Genomic DNA, 20,750 nt, shown 5'->3' on the forward strand with positions numbered 1-20,750 from the left:
TAGAAGCTCCTGAATAATTTTCATTTTTCCAGATAGAAAATTTTATTAATTTTTGCCTTTTTTTTCGTAAAAAAATTAATAAAAAGAAAAAGTACCGAAAAGAGAAAGGTGGGGAGAGTGGGGAGGGGAAAACCCTATGTTGGGTCCGTTCTTCAAAGTTTCGCTTCGATCCAATCGAAGCGTGATGGTGAGGATGATATCATGACTCGTCTTCTGCTTCGCTCCTCCTCTCTTCCGAAACCTGCAACTAACTAATCTTAACCTCTTCGGAAATTAAATTTTGATCGTGGAAACCCTAGATCTCCCGATCATCGCTTTTCCTGCTCCTCAAAAAGGTATAGAGGAAGAAGGGGAGGAATACATAGGTTTTCATCTATCACTATTCTCCGTCGATCTTCAAATCTGCTTTGGTTCCCCGTAGGTTTTAAGCATTCAATCGTTGCTGGCATCTGTTACGACTGACATCAATTGGACTTCTGATTTCAGCGTCTTGCTGTCGTTGAATTTGCAGAATTGGATGGGGTGAAGTGAATTTTAAGACGTTTAGGGAGGGTTTTCTTCTCGTATTATTTCCTCTGGAAACTCAGGGTTTTCTGCCTTATTCTGGTTTCAATTTTTGTTGATGGAGCCTCGTGTAGGGAACAAGTTCCGATTAGGTCGTAAGATCGGTAGCGGGTCGTTTGGAGAGATCTATCTGGGTTTGTTGATTCTTCTGCGTATTATCCTCTTTTCTTCACTCTTGTTATTTTGGACTGTGATTGATAAGCATGTTTACCTTTTCTTCGGCAGGTACCAATATTCAGACAAACGAAGAGGTCGCCATTAAACTTGTGAGTAATACCGGCACCAATTCAACTTACCAACTTTATAATGACTATTACGTTTTCTTGTTTAGTCTTTATTTCCCGTTTTCCTTCCTTCTGGTTCCCTTTCTTTGAGCTTGGCCTCCAGGAGGTTATGCAACAATTATACTCATTGCTCAACTTAATTGGATGCGAAGGATGTTCATTTCAAAAGTTTTTCCCAGCGTAAATTCTGGATACACCTGTAAGATGTGCTAATATTGGCTAGGTAATTGTTTGGATGAAAGGAAGTGGGTAGCAAATGTAGCCTTTGAATGAAAGGGTCAAGCAAGTCCAAAAGCTGCAAAGATCTTACAGTACGGAGCTGGCTTCGGGTATTTCCTGTTAGGTGCTATAGGTTTTTGTGTAGTGTTTGATGGATTATTTAGAGTCGTGGCTTTAAAGGAAGGGATTGTATGTTAATGAGGTTTCTGTCAAACTTTGAATTTAATGGAGACTTCCTAAATCTGGGGATCTGTTGAGGTAATGTAGAAGTGTAAGGTCAATGGGGTTTTGGTGAGTGGATGAGGCTAGGCTTTCGATCCAATGAAGGTAATGGTGTGGGGCTGTGATGTGTGAAAAAGGAGGTGCGATTCTAATAAAGGGATATAAAGTTATGGGAAAATTCTGTTTGGAGAAGATGAAATTTGATCAGCTTGTTGCAAGCTTTTGGTGCTTGAAAATTTATTTTAAGGGGATAAACAGGTGATGGGACTGGTGGCCTCAAGTTACCTTGATTAAGGAGCCTTTTACGAATCAATGGAGAAGCCTAGAGGTAGCAATAATGCAAGCTTAAGTCCATAACCATTGTAGGATTTACGATACAACTTAACGGTTAGAACCTCTAATGGAGTCCTTGGAAGTACCTTGGCAAGCTGCAGTAGATTCCTTGACCAGCAATCAACAAATAAAAAAGCAAAGCTGGAAACAGAATCTGAAATCCATTTTCTTCCTCCATCTCATTTGGAGTATAACAAGCCAAGTTACAAACAGAAACCCAGTCATCAGTGGGAGTTTAAAGCTATTGCTAGCAAGACCCAAATAATCCTAAGTACTTCTACCATGACTATAGGAGTCAACAACCTAATTGTGGTCTGCTATTACAATGCTTTTAACTGAATAAAGTAAGGAAAATACACTAGTGTCCCTAACTTAAACTGGACCAAAGGTGTGTTAAAAAACCACTTAAATTGAACCAATTGAATAAGACCAACCCTGGATGATTGAACCAAAACCAAGAAAAATGACTAAGGAATTTTAAATGCCTGTAGTGGCATGGTGGAGTTGGGCAGCAAGCCTTGTGGCTTTCTTGGGACCTGGGCTTCCATTCTTGTAGGTCTTGGGACCTACATCAACTCTGACGTTGTTGAAAATATTCATCTACGATGAATAAATGAATGCCTTATATTTTTCATATCGATGTGTCAAGTTTCTTGAAGTAAGTTGCATGGATCCAAGTACTGTCTTTCATGGGTTGAATGGTATGCTGGATCTCTTGCAATGCTCTTGTGCATATCATCTAGGGCTTACCGGATCATGTCTTTTATGTATGGCTTCAGTTGGGGCATAGCTTAAGCATGAGTTTAGAATCTCTCTCATCCGAGTGGGCACTGCATAGAGATGAAGATCAGCCGTGTTGATGCAGATCCACCACTGAATTGGCTTTTTTCTTTTGAAATTAACCTAAGGTTGATAGATATGGGTGTTATGCCTTTGTTTAATACGTTTGTATGGTCATGGGCCTATTTTATGGCTTAAAATTTTTACATCTAGGTCAACTATGAAAATAGTTTAGTTATTAATTTAATTAGTCTAATTATGTAAAATATGCCCAAGTCAAGTTACAAGGAGTAGTTTTCTTTTCTTTTGTTTTCAGTTTTAAGAGTTTAAGTCAGTTTAGTTTCTATTTTCCTAGCTTGAATCAGTTTCTAAGTCCTAATTTCAGTTGGTTTTCTCATGTAAGGCTATAAATAGGCTCCCATCGGTTAGACTAGAGAACAGTTCTGAGTGAATGAAAACAAGCTTCCCTTGCACTTTGTATGATTTTATTCTAGTTTTGTCAATTAGTTTAAAGATCTCAGCATTAGAAGTGTTGGATCCGTCAATTAGTTGAAGATCCGAGCCCTAGAAAGGTTCTAAGTGAAATCAAACAAAGTGGCTATATAGGATAGCCTTCGACCCCATCAACAGTTGAATGATTGAATCTCAGCATCCGTCAGGCTCCATCTAGGTATTTAGGAGCCTACACTCCATTCCCCTTCTCATAATCACTCCCCCCCCCCCCCCAAAGTTTCGGAGTTCTTAAGACACCCAAAAGCCAAGGTTAGATATATGCCAATCTAACTATTAGGTTTGTCCCACATTTTAGGAACTTCATTCCTCCACAGGTGACTTTAGACTCTAGGTTGACTCCATTCTAATCATCCGATTTCAAGATTTAAATATTTTCTTGAATTTTCGTACTCCCTCAAACCCTTGAAATATAAACCCTCATATATTCTAATTTAACCATCCAAACCCAACCAAAGTTGGGGAATCACATCCCGTTATTATTATGTACATTCCTTCCAAGTTTCATGCCATTTCCAATAACTTCTTATCTCATATCTTAACAACCTATCGATTCCACCATATGTTTCACCATTCTAAATTTCTCGAGAGCTAACATCCTGTCAACTTAGAGACAACCAAGAAATTTAGACATTACTAAGCAAATCCCTCCTTACTGGCAAAATCATCCTAATCATCCCATCACAGCGCATATCAGAAAGAACCTCTGATATATCCCACAACCAAAACTTTGGGAAACCTGTTCGTGGTCTCGTATGAGTTGGTTTCTCAAGAGATTTTGGAAGATGTGGCCCTCATTCAATTGGGTTGGCATTGAGTGGTATCCGAGCATGGAATAGCCAACCACTATGGAAGAAGAATTTATCCTAGAGCCACTGCATGAGTCAACAACTGATGATGATTCAATGCTGAACTGAACTGCAGTTGAAGGATTAGGTGAAGTACACTACAACCATGATTTAAAGGAAGACTACCATGTTGCCCATGTGGTCACAAGAGTTGTAGTTGCTGAAACATAAGGTGAAAACTAGAGGCATTTAGACTGATAACCTAATCACGTGTCCACTTAAATTGACCACTATTTAGCCTTCTGAACCAGTAAACCTGGTCCAACCGAACCAAGAAAAAACTGATACTATACTACTAGGCGACCATTTGTAGTACTTCTTAAGCGGCTTCATCTTTTAGTTCTTGTGAGTGTCAGTTTGCAGATCTGCATCAAGCTGCTGTAAGAGGCTTTCTCTTCCTATCAGGACCCAGGATTAATTCTTTTGCATGTGGTAGGTTTAATTGGTCCCTTTCTTACCTTGTGAATTTTATACATTTGAGATTTCAAGATTTGGAATATCTGGAATTGGGGCCAGTTACAGTCCCCAATATGCTTGACCAACACTGTTAAAGAGAATATAATCTTGAGACAGAAGCTTGAAAAACAAATATTTACAACTTCAGCAACTGAGAATAGATTACAAAGGATTTCATGGCGCTGTCCAATCTATTTTATCTGTTTCCATGATCTTCATTGGACGTCTTCCTTAAGTTGTAAAGATCACTATGTCCTTACATTAAATTTATGTATAATCTGAAAAGAAATGCTAATATGGTTTCCTTTCTCCAGGAGAATGTCAAAACAAAGCATCCCCAGCTGCTGTATGAATCAAAGCTGTACAGAATCCTCCAAGGAGGAAGTAATGAACTTTTGTTATTTGTTGTTTAGTAACATTTATCTGATTTGTCTTCTTTATTCATGACATTTCTCTTCGATTCTGCATTGGCAGCTGGAATTCCAAATGTTAGATGGTTTGGTGTTGAAGGAGATTATAATGTTCTTGTGATGGATTTACTTGGACCAAGCCTTGAAGATCTATTCAACTTCTGCACTAGGAAACTGTCCTTGAAATCTGTTCTTATGCTTGCAGATCAAATGGTAGGTTCTGTATGTTGTATTCTTACTCTTTATGATTTTATTTATTTACCTTTCCAGTTTCATGATCTTCGGGACGATCTTTTAACCATTTTCAGATAAATCGAGTTGAATTTGTTCATGCAAAGTCATTTCTCCATCGAGATATCAAGCCAGACAATTTCCTGATGGGCTTGGGGAGGCGTGCAAATCAGGTTTTGCTTTTATTATTAGCTTGTATGCCTATGGAGAAAACTTTAATTTGGACTTCTCTTTTGATTTACTGTCTTGTCTTTTACTTGAATGTAGGTGTACGTCATTGACTTTGGTCTGGCTAAAAAGTATAGAGATACTTCAACCCACCAGCACATTCCTTACAGGTATATAGCTGAAAGTTATTGATTGGATGTGTTTGCAGACTTCTTCTGGTTGTGGGCTTTAATGTTTTGCCATTGTGAGTTGCAACCAACGACATTTAGCATCTAGAAAACCGCTAAATAAAATGCGTCCCAAGCCGAAATATCACAAGTACCGCATCGTCCATGATCGTCACAAGGAAAAGCATAACCAAAATCCTTCTTATCTAGCATGAACTTAGAACCATGTGCATCTAAGCACCTTTTACTAAGGTCAATGTAGTTGTATGTAAACCTAGAGCAATTGCATGATGAACCAAAAAGTCTCTAGGACCTTTTGTTAAGAATAATGAATTAACATACCAGACCTGATGGAAAAAATTGGATCACTTCTCATGGGTTTGTTGAGAAAGATTCTGATATAGTTCATGGCCTATTAGAAGTAGAAGGCATTCTGGTGGGATCTTCACGGTCAGAAAAGGTTGCAGTCAGTTTGATAATGAGCGAGTGACATTGCTTCTTTGGTCCGAACCAAGGAATCTCTTCGATATGATGCAAAATGGATCTTGTTCTATCGTTTATCAGAGTTTTTTATATGAAAAACATGAATCGGAGTTTGAATAAGGGGAAGGAGGCCTCAACCTGCACCAAATAGAGGAGGATTTATTCGAGCACATGGTTTGGTCTTCTAGAATATGGCGCCCTTGGGGCAATCTATTTGATTGTATCAAAACCATGGTTTAAGATCTTGCGATATCATATCTCACTTTTTTCAAATGGTGAGACGAGATGGAGGTCAAGTCTAGAGAGTTCCCGTATCTTGAGCGAGATCTCGAAATCTCGCCCCAATATCTTGCCTAGACCGAGATATGGTCCCAACCACCTCCCTTTCGAGACATTATCTCGAACAAGAGAGGTCTCTCGCCAAATCTCGCCAGAACTTGCCATTTTTGCCTGATTTCTTATGGATTTCAGCCAGATTTTCAGTTACAACTACTCTTAACACATCTACATCAAGAAAGGAAGATCAAACAAGGCCATTTGAAGGAGTTCTTCAACCAAGGCCACAACAGCTATTGATGGGCCCAATCCCAAACTTCAAATGAAATGTTGATGCCCAAAGTCATCTAAAGCCTCTACAAGCCTTTGTGTGCGTTGGGGGGAAGGTTGTCGGCAACAGAATGTCACCATGAGCCTATTATGAACTTATGAATTATGACTTATATTGAACTTATGATGGTTGTATTATTGTACTCTCAAGAGTCGAGATTGTGATGTTGTTTCGTACTCTTATGGATGGAATTCTGATGATATTTAAGTTATTTATGTATTTGATACTCTTGCTTTTCATTTATGTATCTTGAAGGTTTTGTATTTCATGTTGTATAACCTTGGATGTTCAATTCTGCAACATTTTGGTTTCAAACTTAGTTCGATTTAGAACTCATAATTAAGGTTGTTTTCTCACAAATCTGAGGCCACTAATGTGTTCAGAATGCCTAAATTAAGCTAACTACCAAGTTTGAGTTCAACTTGGACCTTAAAACCCCTTGAGATGGGCCATCAAGTTGGCCAGCAAAAATTCCCACTACTTGACTTAGAACTCGGTTTTTTGGCTTGGCGAGGTTGGTGGCGAGAGCAAGTTCTCCAACCATGATTGAAAGGTCCAATGAATTGGGATTGCCCTATTGGGAAAACATTTGATTGAATTGGATTCCAACATTGCCTATTGATCCCTGTAAAAAAACGATCAATTTTAGTGGAAGGTCCACATCCTTTTTCTTAAATGAATCTGGTTTTTTGTTATTCTTACTATAGTTGTACAGTTCCTTCGCTCGTGGAATCCTTTTACCACGAGAGGTAATAAGAATTATAGAATGGATTGCAATTATGCCTTGATCATAGATAAATGGAAATTTTATTGAAAAGATTTCTTCAATTGTAGCCAATATCTTATTTGAATAAGTCCGGCATCTTCACGAGAAAGAAAAGCATTTACTTATTACAGAGATGGTATGATTTGATTTTGCTTTTAATGGTTGAGATGCTGTAGGATCTTCACCCCCACCCAACCCCCTCCCCTGCCCTTTTCCTTTTAATGGACTTTGCTTGCGCGGAAGCCTTGGTACTAGGTTTGCCCTTTTTATCTTCTATTTTTAATGGCAAACTAGGACATATAATCTAAATGGATGAAGAGCTTCTTCCTGCACTCCCACCAAATAAGTGTGGTTCTGGGATAAACAATTGGGTTAGGTGGAACGACCCTCATAATTCTCTCTTCTTTTTTATTTTATATTTTTGTCTTTTATTTTTTGGGGGTTTCTTTGGGGTGGGGGGGGGGTCTGAGGATGGGAGAAGAATATGTGGAGGCCTTTGGGTTACTCCTTTGAGTGACTGGATTTTGTATTGCTTCTAGATTTCAGTTAAGGGTTTGTAGATAGGCTGCTGAGGGTTAGTTTGGTTAATTGGTTTAAGGTATTGTCTTGTTCTGGGAATTTAGTATCAGATGCTTGAGGGTAGTATTGAATTGGTTGGCATAGAAGGGTTCAGTTGGATCCTCATGTCATCAAGTCAAGTCTTGCTAGGTTTTGGATGTATTTTTGCAGAAGGTTGGCAGTTGGTATGATTTATTGTACAACCATTAAGAGTAATAGAGGGGCTAGTATTAAAAAAAAACAATATACAGGTATTAATAAAAAAGGAAGTGGTTGAATCTAAGATACTAAAAAGAATGTGTAAAAAGGCATGGAAAGAAGAAGCTTGTGGAAGTTCATTCGCTAACATGTTGCTGGACTTGTGGTTATGTAGTATTCTGCCGTATATATTTCTATGATGATCCACATTTTTTGTTGGTGGACTGTGGATGGGGGGATAAACATTTATATAACTATATAGCAACTGAACGGATTACTTATAATTGCTTGATCTCTAATACATCACCACTAAAATTTTGAGAGCCAGGCATGAAACACTAGTATAATGCTACAATTCTAAGTGTAGCTGTCTTTACTTGGCTGTAGTTACATGCTGTACAAACTTATTCTTTTACCAACTGAATAGGTTTGACTTCATGGATGATGGATACTTTGTCTTTTGATTAGCTCTCTTTGGGGTCATACTTAATTCTAGGCCTAAGCTATGTGTGTCTTTCTGATGTAAGCAACAAACAGGCCCCCAATAAGAGCCACAAGAGAGCCTAGTGGCGCTAGGCCCATGTGCAAGCCCCTAGGGGTATTTTTGTCCTTGCCTTTTTATTTTAGTTGTTTTATTTCTTTAGTAGGATTCTTACTTATCTAAAGAATCCTTATTTTATCAGTTCTTGGTTGTAGAGTCTCAGTTGGAGTCCGAAGATGTTCTAGAATCTGTTATGCTAGATTGAGTCTTATTTGAAGTGTTTATGGTAATGGCTATAGATTCAAAGCCCACTGCTGTTACAATTTAGTTTTAATCAATGAAAATAACTGAGAATTTAAAGCCAAGGAGGTTCAAGTAAGGTCCTTTCGAGGAGGACCCTGCGGTTGTCTAAGGAGCTCTTTCTTGAAGTCTGCATTTTGTCCTGTGACTCCAGCAAGTGATTATAGTCTTCTAGCACAACAAGAGCTGGCAATCCAGTAGGTTAAACCTCTTCCTAAGCCCCAGTCCTAATGCCTCTTCACTCTCCTCATCTCTCTCTACCCTGTGGCAACTCTTTTTTCAATTTTCTGTGCGAGAACCCTGCTGCCCCAATTCCCAGTCCAAGAATCCAGCTTCTAGACCCTTTTAGGCTACCTACAACCTTCGGCCAATGGTTCCAGCCCCCCCCCCCCCCCCCCCCTTCCCCAAAATTCAAGAAGCAGCCCTCTCATCTTGCACAACCAACAAAGGAGGAAGGAAAAAGGAGAAAGAAAGGAAAAAAGAAAGGAAAAAGACAAGAAGACAGAAAAGAAAGAAAGCAAACAAGATTGGTCAAGAACCCTACTCCCCTCTAGCCGCAAGCTTCCCGTAGCCCCATTCCATTTTGGTAAAACTGTAACTCTAATTCTTTCTTGACCCATCCAGGTTTCTATTAATCTAAACTTTCCCTAATCCTTAGGCGTCCCAAAATCAACTCCCAATATTGTTAAAACCCTGCAACCCTCCCCAACCCATCTCCAAAACCTAGAAATATTGTGGTGAGTGAAGGTATTAAAGCATAAGTAATTCCGTCCGCCTTAGTTACAAACTTTCTCACTTCTCGTGAGGTTAGGTCTACCCTTGGCTCTTTTACTTTCTTCAATTTGAGTTGAGTCACCAATTTGTACTGAAGCATCCAAATGCCTCATTGAATTTGGGTATGATAACTTAAATGACTTTCTTGTGGCTTATCATGTTTTTTTGGAACTACTCTCGAATCAGCTCATATATGATCGTTCTTTACTGTCCTTCATAGTTTTGCCTCCCATCCATCTCAACATCTTCATCTTGGTGTAGATCATAGGTGCATGAACAAGTCCTCATACCAGCCTAGTGTAGGTTTGGGATTCAATTACTGTGAAAGACAGCCTGGCCTGATGATTTGGGGGGTTTTGTTGGTTAGATGGAACATCTATGGCAGCCCAAGTTCAGATTGCATGGAGAAACGTGAAGACCAGACCTAAACACTGTTCACATATACATGGTCACAGCCTAGATTTGCTCAGCTTGGAATAAATTTTGGTAAATCTGGTTGGTCCTATGGCTAGTTGGATGAGATCAGTTTGAAGACAAAATTGCCAACGTGTGGAGGGCTACAACTGTTGACATAACCCAGGGTGTAGGTTAGACCTTCCAGGATCCTCTTTAATCAGAACCAGGAACTAATGGGCTGTCCAAGGATTAGGATATACTCTGCAGGTTGACACTGAAATGTTTTTGAGATGCTGGGAGCCTACAGCCATCCATTGGAAGGGTTTGGGTGTGCTATGGGATGGTTAAAATTTATGGGATGGCTTGGGTGGGAGAAAAGGACTATGTATCTTGGGTTGTGGGAATACTCAAATATCTTAGGGAAATAAAGTAGGGGAAGGGAAGGGGGGATAATTTGGTTTAAAAAAGGTAGGGTGGGATATGCCCCAAGGGGAAAAGGTTGGGGAAAGTTTAATCAAATAATTTGGAGAAAGTAATGGATAGTTCGAGAAGAGGAAAATTCCTAAGTGAGATGGATTAGGGTTTTATCAACTGAGGAAAGGGGTGGGAAAGGTTTGGGAAGTCTACGGTTAAAGAAAAGGAAGAGGAAGCTTGCATTTGGGAAAATTGGGTCAGTCTTGGATGGTTCATGGATGGAATCTTGAATCTTCTTCTTCATGATCTTTCCTTCTTCTTCTCCCCCCCTTCTCCCTTTCTTTCTTTCCTATTTTGTTTCTTTTCTTTTCTGTTTCTCTTTCTTTGTAATTCTGCCACAAGAAACAGAAACAGAAAAAAAGAAAAGAAAAGGAAAAGAGGGAAGAGGGGGTATGAAAAGAGTTAGGGGAGGGTGGGGGTGCTGTCGCAGGGGTAGGGGAGGGGTCCAAATTGGATTGCAGGGGGTGGGAGGGGCCTAGGGATGCTGCCGCAGGGTTCAGAAGGGGTTGGGGAGGCTTGTGCAAGGAAGAAGGAAGGGGTAGGGTTCTTGGTTGGATAGGAGGGTAGGGGAGGGGCTGTTCTTACTTGAAGATGGTGGTGGCTGCTGCTGGAAATTGTTGAATGCTGTAAGAAGATGCAAAAACTTGAAGAAGCTTGAAGAAGGTGCTGAATCTTGAAGGAAAAAAACTCAACCTTGACCTCCTCAAGAAAGGCACTATCCTTTGGCTCAAAACTCAATTCTTTTATTCAATATTCGAACTTCGAATATACAAGGAAAGACAGCTTATTTATAGCCTTCTAAAGACTCCAACCTAAGTGGGATTCTGTTATGGTTTAGGATCTCCTTTACAAATAATCTCAACCATTCAATTAAAGACTTAAACATCTATTGGAATCTCCCTGAAAATAGATTCCTTCACAGACTCTAAAGACTCCAACAACAATAAAAAGCAACTTTTCTTGTAAATAAAGACTTGTAAGAGTCTATATTTAAAGAAGACTCCTAAGGACTTAGAAAACTCATTTTTAACTTAAACAAGGCTTCTAACTAATCACAACTGTTTTTGAAACCAGAAAGAAGATTCTGAAAATTAAATCCAGCAGATAATTAGAACTGAAATTGGCCAACATTCCTCTCTTTGAGGGTTTGGCCAGCCCTAGGTGCACCACCTTGGTGGGCCCAAACTCGGGTTTTTGGCGGGGGGGGTCACCCTTGTTCACCTCAACTTTAGATTTGTTTCTAATTAGGATCTAATTTGTTAGTTGATTTATTTGGAGTTGGAGATAATACAGGATGTTTCCTTTGATGCCATAAATGTTAAAGAGGAGGTATTAACTCAGATTTGGTAGGCCCACATTACATCTGTGGAGTACTTTCAATCCAAAAAGATCCTGCTTTTGCTGGGGTTTAGAGGAAAGATTGGCCCTGCCTTGGCCTTGGCTTTAATAAATCTGATGTGAAGAATCAATTGTTTGAACCTAGAGGAAAATACAATTGTTCTAGCATCCTTCATTCTTTGTGTTTACATCTAGAGGAAAATACAATTGTTCGATCATCCTTCATTTCTTTGTACTTACATATTCTATTTCTTTACTTCCGTCTAGGTGACTTTCTAGAGCCCTCTAAGTAATGTGCGCAATACAAAATTCATGATGCAGAACTCTTCTGGTTCATCCTATCTTAAATGCTTAGCTCATCCTAAATAAAAATGAAATAAGTATCTTCCAAATTGGGGAATATAAATAAAGACCTTTTTTAGCCCATCTTGAATGAGAGTCCAATTACGTACGCTTGCTATGTTTGATCTAGGTTTGATTTGGAATATATATACATTAGCCCTTGAACATAACATTTTGGCAATGTTTCCTTTGTCCATCTCTTCGTGAGTTGATTTCGTGTTCGTTTGGGATTGGAGCCAAAATTAGGAACTGGTCTGGCATGACAAACACTAATCATCTCTTATTGATTGGGGGATCCATTGCATGTATGACTTTCTAAAATTCATAATTTGACTCTTAAAAGTACCTTTATACTTGAAAGGAAGAGGCCTAACCCAATCTTTAAGCAATTAGGTTACCTAAATTGACTGGGAAAATGAATTAATGAAGGAGATAGACTCAAAATAGGACTTCTACTAAACTAATAAAATGAATCCTATTTTCCTACTTTCTACTCATATTTTAGGGCCATCAAATTGTCCAATTTCAAAGTAATTCAATGGAATTAAAGTCCAAATACAGATGTTACCCAATCTTACACTTATTCCTATTGAAGTAGCCCAAACTGGTAATGAGTTTGCATCATATTGTGAGCCCTTGGGTGAGAAAGCCATCTGTGTCCCCATTGTTCTATCCATCCATATTCTCTATTTTCTTTGTTTCTATTCTTGATTTTATTTTCAATCCCTTGCAAATCTTAAGTTTCTAAACTTTGTATGGGATTCGTTCTTTCCATAGAATACTGTAGATGCTGTTCTTCATTGAACAGTTTCCAATTTTCCTGTTGAATTTGTAGCAACCTAGCTATTCTAGGTTACATGTTTGCTACACCTTTTTTATCTATATGGTACTTTTTGACTTGTAAATTTTCTGCTCCATACATTATATCTGATCATGTGTCTGTTTATGTAGGAGTTTTCTCAAGTTTTAAAGGAATATAATGATCACGTGACACTTTGCACACACCTTTCCACATCCATCCTGCTTTGATTATCTTTAAAACATCCTCTGCATCACATTATCACCTTCCTTATTTGTGATTGAGCCTAGAGTTGAAATTATCACTTTGTTGAATCCCCCTCCCATTGATTTTACCAACTCATTGACCATCCAATTGCAAGTAAAGTTAAAAGTACAATGTTGGGTACTGTTTGGAAGAGTGATTTTTAGAGATATATGGTGTATTGCAATCGTGCATGGAGATGGTCAAGATACAAATGGAAATACACTTATGGAGCACAGAACAGTGTAAATAAGTAATCTATACCATGGATAATGCATAAACACTATGGAGAACAATGTATAGTGAGACAAGACTTCCATCGATTTGAGTACAAATTCTTGCAGTGGCCTAGTTTGATAAGTCAACATAGTTTTACCCAAATTTATTGATTTTTAGCCTAAAAGAGATGTGAAACCCTCTCCCAGCGATTCATAACATTGACACTCGAAGAGATTATTTTAGGGAACAAATTATAAATTCCTTTCAAGTTTTGTCCCATTCCCCTTAGTTTTTATCCCATCCCAAATCTACCCCACTTTTAGGAATTTGTGAACCTCCCATGTGAGGGGCGTATTTTCTAACCATCAATATCCCATCAAACAAACCAAAACCCTACCTGGGGATTAGATCACAATTATTAGTAACCAATTTGGGAACGACCAACCATACACCCTAACTGAAACCCTAGTTTTGGGCCTGTTATTCAAGCTAGGCGTATCGATCCTTGAAGTGACAGCCCTATTCAAGCAAGGTTGCATAACTTGTTTTAGTTGCCAGTTGTGTCTCAGGACGTAGACCACATGTAGAATTAGGCAATATTACATTAAGGATTCAACATGTACCTCGAACAAGGTCCTTTTTTTCTTTTGTTTTTAAACCAATTCGAAGACTTAAAAATGTCTATGTTAGCCTAAAACAAACTTCCCTTGGGATTTTGGAGTCAACTATGTCCATTTGGTTACCTAGACACATACTGAAAACAGAAGCAATAATAAATAGATAAAAATCATGTTACCTTTTCTTGAGATCTTGGATGTCTCACCTAGGTTCATGATTCGTTTCGTTTCAGCCTTTGCTAAAACATTAATATTTACTGCCATTGGGAACAGAGTCTTTGTTGAGTTGATAACTTGTCATTATGATCTGGCTCGTAGAATGTTATGAAACTTGTTGAATCAGCTATTAACTTGATTCTTCAAATAATCTCCACAATGGTAGCTTTTCATTTGGGCTAGTTACATTTGGGGGTTGGAGTGGGGTGTTTGTGTTGAGGGGAAATATCTTCAGTTTATATTTAAATCTTAAAGATGTTTTTGATTTTTAGTTTGGATAACCTTTGACTAAGAAGCTGCTAATACCGATACGATGATTTAAAATCAGGATACTCTTAGATATTTGAAGCATTAAACTCAACTGATATGGGATTTGGTTGCTTACTTATGACTTCCAGAGCAATGTGAAGTGAATTTGGTGTAGCTCTTACTATATCTGCACACAGGCTGTGGCAGACAGTAACTCTGCTGATTACTCCTATCATTGGTTCAATTACGTCAATTACCAAACTTTTCCTGTTCTGAATCACGATCATGATGCCATATTTGTTTTAACTGTGCCACTGATAAGATCGGTCACTTTTTCTTTTTTCATTGAGCTATATTAGTTGTCTATTCTAATGGTTAACTGTTCTGTTCAATCTTCTTGTTTTGGGTTTTTGGGGTGGGGGGAGCCACTTTCAAGTGTAACATACTATTGGTTTGAAATCACTGCAGAGAAAACAAGAACCTGACGGGGACTGCGAGATATGCAAGCATGAACACTCACCTTGGTATCGGTATGTTATACAATTTGGTATTTTTAGCTTCTTATCACGCTTGTAGATGGTATCCTGTGATGCTTATAAAATATTTTGTTGGTCTTCTTGTTAGCAATTTTGATTTAATTTGTTCAGCTTTCACATTTACTTCTGACTTTGATAATGCACTGCATAGAGCAAAGCCGGAGGGACGATTTAGAATCTCTTGGATATGTTCTTATGTACTTTTTAAGAGGAAGGTGTGAATTCTTGACTACCTTATTTATTATTTCCATATTTCATCTTAATTATGTATTAAAACTTCCTCTCCTTTATTTGTAGTCTTCCTTGGCAAGGGCTTAAAGCTGGAACCAAGAAGCAGAAATATGAAAAGATCAGTGAAAGGAAGGTGTCTACGTCCATTGAGGTGATTTATTTTGAGTGGGTTTGACTGCCGATCTTGTTGCTTGTTATCAGGAAATTCTGATGAAAAGTTTGCTGCTTTATTTACAGGCACTATGTCGTGGTTATCCTACTGAATTTGCATCATACTTTCATTACTGCCGCTCCTTACGCTTTGATGATAAGCCGGATTATGCTTATCTGAAAAGGATATTCCGTGACCTCTTTATTCGTGAAGGTCCAAGTTTTATTTGAGTATTATGTAAAATCTTTTAAATTAGAATTTTCAATTCACTTTAATTTACAGGGCATGCTTGTCTTTGCAGGGTTTCAATTTGATTATGTATTCGACTGGACTATTCTGAAGTATCAGCAATCACAGATTGCCACCCCTCCTGCACGTGGCATTGTAAGCAACATTGAAGTAGGTGGTGTTTCCTGGTTTCAGTCCCAACATATTTTTATATCTGATTGGTTATTTTTCTGGTAGGGTCCTCCTGCTGGTACAAGCTCTGCAATGCCCCCTGCTGCTGCTGCCAATGCTGACAGACAATCAGGTTTGTTTAGAATTGTACTCTCTTTGGATCCTGGAATCATTTTATTTCTACATAGACCTGTCAAGGGTGCAACTAGAGCCTGGCAATGGATGATTTTGAAGAGTCTGAGCCTATGCAGGTCTGTTGGCCTGTTACATTCTCATGGAGTTCATATTCTGATATTCCGATAGGGAATGTTTGCCTTTTACTTCTTCAATCAATGCTGTACTATTGTAGGATATCATAGATTCCCTGGGATTTTGCTGTTTTTATGAAACTTAGTCAAGTCCTCTCAATTTGCTTCTCTTTCTTGTCTTCCTATACATACACGTATGGCTTGGTTTACGCTTTAATTGCAGGTGGGGAAGAAGGAAGACCATCTGGTTGGTCAATGGATCCCTCTCGTAGGAGACTATCATCGGGTCCTGTAATAAATTCAGGAAGCTTGTCTAAGCAGAAAAGTCCAGTTGCAAATGACTCTGGTGCTTCTAAAGATGCCATGGTGAGTTTTTTGGTTCTCTTGTCTGATGTGGATGTCAGCTTGTTATGGCATGTGGTATCTGTTACAGTTGAACCCACAATTTTTTATGTGTAGCTATTTGATGCCTTCACTTTTAATGTAAATGTACTGTTTGTGCTGTACTGGTTATCCAGCTCCCATAAGCATATTGCAATCCCCCTCTCCCAGGAAAAGGAAGAAAACAAAGATGTTGGATTTCCCTAAACTGCAATGTGCACTACGTGAAGTTACATAATAAGTTTCATTTCTATATGAAACCTAGGGCTCTTTTGGTCTTCACAAGGTTTAATGAACAGTTCTTGAACATTGTGATGACTAGGGGTGGCAACAGTGGCTTTTAGCTGTTGGTTTGTGTAGTGGTATATTAACTCTCAGATGTTTGAAAATTTGCAGCTGTCAGGTGGTACTTTTATGGGGCGATCAGGTGGATCATCAAGGCGAGCTGCTATTTCTAGCAGTCGAGATGCAGTGATGGTGGGAAATGAGTCTGATCCTTCACGTCCTCGAACAACGGAGGCAAGCCCAGGAACTTTCCGCAAGGTGGCAAATGGGCAGAGAAGTTCGCCAGTTGCATCGGTGGATCACAAACGCACATCTTCCAGCAGAAACCCCTCAAACATAAAGAACTATGAATCTACTCTTAAGGGTATTGAAGGCCTGCATTTTGACAATGATGAGAGGTTGCAGTATTAGACCCAAGCTGCACTTTGACTCTCTCTCTCTCCCCCTCCCCCCCCTCTCTCTCTCTTGTAAATTAGAAGTTGCTTTAATACTGTGTAACATTCATGTTGTGGAATTGTTCTCTTTTGGCTTTGTCTGAGGGAAGCCTTGATTTGAATCCGAAGTTATCAACTGGTGGGGAAATTCAGTATGGGAGTCTCAGTGACAGTGAAATAAGGAGTCAGATGAGGAGTTAGGAGCACAACTGAATCCTGCCATGGTAAGGCTGTTTTAAATATGAGTTGTCGGCATGGCGTTGCCTATATTAATTGCCTTTTCGTTACAACTGTAAACTCCTGTACCCGAAATGTTGCCCCCAAATGCTGGCATGTTTAACTCTCTTCCATCACCTAATGGTATTGTAAGTTAGTCATTTGTATTTGATTATTTTTTCAGATATTTTACCCTTCTTGATTTGGACAATGCTTGTGAATATATAACACGACACTCATGGTAAGGGAGATTGAACTGTTACTTAATGTGCTTAAGCAGGTCTCTATCCAACGCAATTGGTACGTGATTTATTATATCTTATTTTTTGTTGCAATTTGGGAATGCCTGATTAAATTGATGCAGCAGTTCGTAATATCAATGCTTATTGCTATCTTATTAAATTTTTTTTATGAAACATAATTTTGAATTTCGAAGCAGGGTTTAGAGTATTGGTGTAGAGTATCGTATTAGTTAGGTGATTTTAAGATACGAATGATGTATTATTTTGTAATGTATTTTAATGTGATCTAATAGAGATGTATTGATATGTATTGTATTGGTTTTATCTAATATGGTTACATATCGGTTAGTATCCTATTGTATCAGGGGAAGCTTTAAACCCTTCTTCTGGAGATAGTTGTTAGCTGACTGGTTTTCTTTGCTTCACTGCTTCAGGCAGACATTTCTGTTTGTTGGGCTTTTGGCTTTTCGATAATTTAGGTGTCAATGATATGTAAACTGCACTTCGTTAAGAGTTTCATTATACTTGCCTGGTGCTGGCTAGCAGCCTTGTTTAACTGTGCCAAAGGAGACAAGCCACTTGGGTATAACAGGCGTTGGTTCCTTCATGTTCTTGTTGCCTTCTCACCCGGTCGAATCATGGCACTGCCTTTCACCATTGGCTTGGTTTTCCAGTTGTTCTTGGGGCCTTCTCACCTGGTTGAATCATCGAATCATGCCGCTGCCTGTTTACCATTGGCTTGGTTTTCCGGTTGGGAAAGATTAATTGAAACCCAATGCTACCTGAGGGATTTAAACCTTGAATCCGAACTCTATCCTACCATGGTTCAAGAACCTTAAACCAAAATCCTGCCTTGCCCTTGCTAGGGTTCTTATAAGCTTGATTCACATTGATTCGTGGATAGCTTTGGGTTATTAGCCTTGATTTATACCAATGCAGTCTTGGTTTTCACTCTAAAAACAAAATAGTAATACGGAGATTGAAATTCTTTACCTCCTCTTATTTGTGTTAAGTATTCATCTTTGCCAACTGAGATAATTCTTCGGATTGTCCGGAATGCTAAATTTGAACCCTACAGCCTTCAGCTTGACAGGGTTTTACTAACATCCCTAACCGTAAGTTAGGGCACTCTGTAGTAACTTACTACAGAATGCCGTAACATGTTTGGTTTGCGGTTTAGACCAGGCAACGCCTTCGTATTATGAGTCTCACCCTTTGGCATTGGTCACCTCCCATATCGGTGCCTTAGGGGCAATCATTTGCGCCAATTTATAGAAAGACATTTGAAATTCTTACAGTTGCGAGGAGAGCTTATGGACAAAAAATGAGGATTCTGGCGGCTTTTGCCATTTATTATCAGTGTTCACAAGAGAGACAGCAGCATTGCCATATGAACCAGCTACGGAATAGCCTAATTATTCACCATCACTTTGCTAGGCATCCCTACCCATTGCGTCAGCCAGAGCTTGTTCCAGCGCCGGGAGCACCGGAAACATTTCGATATAGAAACCCGAGATCGAGACTAGCGCGCCGCCGCTGCTAAGCATTGTAACTCTTTCCTTTTCAAAGAGACGAAGGAAGCTCGGATGAGGAAGACCTCTCCAAAGAAGGGAGTGACGACCTACTGGAACTTCATCTCCTATCAACCTGACTAGTGAGCTGACTCTTGCCCCTAGCTTGCATGCTACCTTAAATTTATGAGACATTGTGTTTCATATCTACATGCTTCAGAGGCATGATAGAACACGGCGTGTTTATATTACATATATAAGTATGTTATGAATCAAAAACAGGATTAAATTAAAATTTCACAGTTCACACGTCTAACTCAAAAATAAAAATTATAGACATGTTAAACTCATTTGTTATGAATCAAATATACTACAATCTACACAGGCATAGCAATTATTTATTTTTAGTATCAATTGGTGGTTAGATGACAAGATTGCTGTTTCAAATGCCAATTTCGTATAAAATTGATTAGAATAATGCGATAAAATTTGATATTGATCAAAGTCGTTATAGAACCCGCCTAGTTATGTGAAATAGGAGTTCAGATATTTTATTCATAGGATAGAGGATTGGGTTCCTCTCATATTCTTCCACTACTCGCATAGAAGGAACACACCTCGGAGCATGCATCAACAAGTTAAATCACATTCCTCCTAAATATGTGGTGAAGGAAGGCGAAGGAAGGTGAGGAGAGCACAATCTTCTTGTCTTCTTGCAACCCCAACTAGAGAAATATTGGGTGGGAATGTAAACTGTGATTTCATGGGATCTCAAAAACAATCAAGTTAATTAGAACCACATTACTGTATGAATCATGTTAGACAATTGCATGCAATCTAGAGATTCTAACTCATGAAGAAAATCCAAAACCTATAACTCAGGAGGAGTGTCTAAAAATTCATCAAAACCATCGCGGTAGACCTGAATCGTGAAGATACATACAAGCATGATAAGAAGTTCTGTAGAATCAATACTTCGAAGAGAACCAACACACAAGTTTCTTTGACAAGCTAATGTCGTTATCAATCCAATAACCATTAAATAATTTTCAAAATTGATAGCCAAATTGATGTGAAAAAAAATCTCACTTACAGCAAGAGAAGATATATGGTGGCCTGACCAAGAACACTAGAAAAGAAAAATGCAATCACACAATTAAGGATAGGCCTCCGGCTATTTGCAATGAAAAACCATTAGTATACTTGACACTTATTTGCTGTAGATGAAGCTTGCAGATGAATAAGCACCCAAGAAGCTCCTAAGCTTCCACACTGGCTGGATTTGGGATTACTCATTTGAGCCAGAAAGATCTTGTCAACAAAAAACTCTTTTGACTGATCATCAAATGATTCAGAAGGCTTTGCTGCCTTCAGTTAAAGGTGGTGAAGATTATCAATTGTGATGAACCCATCTCGAACTAGGCAGTTGATCAAACACCTTCCCAGGATCATTTTCAGGCAGGAACTCCATCTGGGTTGGCAAAAGAATTCGTCCGAGACACCGGTACAGACCGAGGAATCCTGTAAGATGAAATCCTTTGGCCCTTACAATCATAGATTATAGCATCTTCTTCATCAGGGATTTTGCACTTCTCTCCTAGAATTATAGTCTTTGTCCATATTGACTCCTCTGGTTTCTCCTGTTGGTTTTCCTCCTTTGGGGCTTTCTGTCTTGCCATGGCACCACCTCCTGATAACTTCACGCTTAAGCTCTTGATTAGGCCTCCCTTTCCCGTTGTGCTGTTATTCCTGAAAGTAGCTGTTGCCGAGCGTCTGTGCTTTTTTGACATTGATTCTCCTTTTGAATTCTCTTCTGCCACAGCTTCTATTGTAGGTGTTCCTAGGGCTAGTAGTGGTGGTTCTA

General features: G+C 38.9%; 1 protein-coding gene across 3 annotated transcripts; it reads left to right on the forward strand.

Moving 5' to 3' along the window:
• The first annotated feature begins 123 nt into the window (after nucleotides 1-123).
• LOC149011746 (casein kinase 1-like protein 2) lies at nucleotides 124-17,025 on the forward strand. 3 transcript variants are annotated; one of them, XM_089164225.1, is made up of 15 exons: nucleotides 124-417; nucleotides 512-698; nucleotides 790-830; nucleotides 4,531-4,600; nucleotides 4,691-4,839; nucleotides 4,935-5,030; nucleotides 5,125-5,195; nucleotides 14,721-14,782; nucleotides 14,940-15,003; nucleotides 15,086-15,170; nucleotides 15,257-15,383; nucleotides 15,472-15,554; nucleotides 15,636-15,702; nucleotides 16,041-16,183; nucleotides 16,595-17,025. In XM_089164225.1, exons 2-15 carry the CDS (start codon nucleotides 623-625, stop codon nucleotides 16,892-16,894), a joined length of 1,434 nt encoding a protein of 477 aa, XP_089020351.1. In that variant the 5' UTR covers nucleotides 124-417; nucleotides 512-622; the 3' UTR covers nucleotides 16,895-17,025. The 3 variants fall into 3 exon arrangements, with proteins under 3 accessions (XP_089020351.1, XP_089020352.1, XP_089020353.1); XM_089164226.1 differs by having other exon boundaries at nucleotides 124-365; XM_089164227.1 differs by having other exon boundaries at nucleotides 124-335.
• Nucleotides 17,026-20,750: the final 3,725 nt, after the last annotated feature.

This window comes from Hakea prostrata, chromosome 7 (assembly GCF_041222555.1).
Source record: "Hakea prostrata isolate BN-2017 chromosome 7, UWA_Hpros_2, whole genome shotgun sequence".
Taxonomy (NCBI): Eukaryota; Viridiplantae; Streptophyta; class Magnoliopsida; order Proteales; family Proteaceae; genus Hakea; species Hakea prostrata.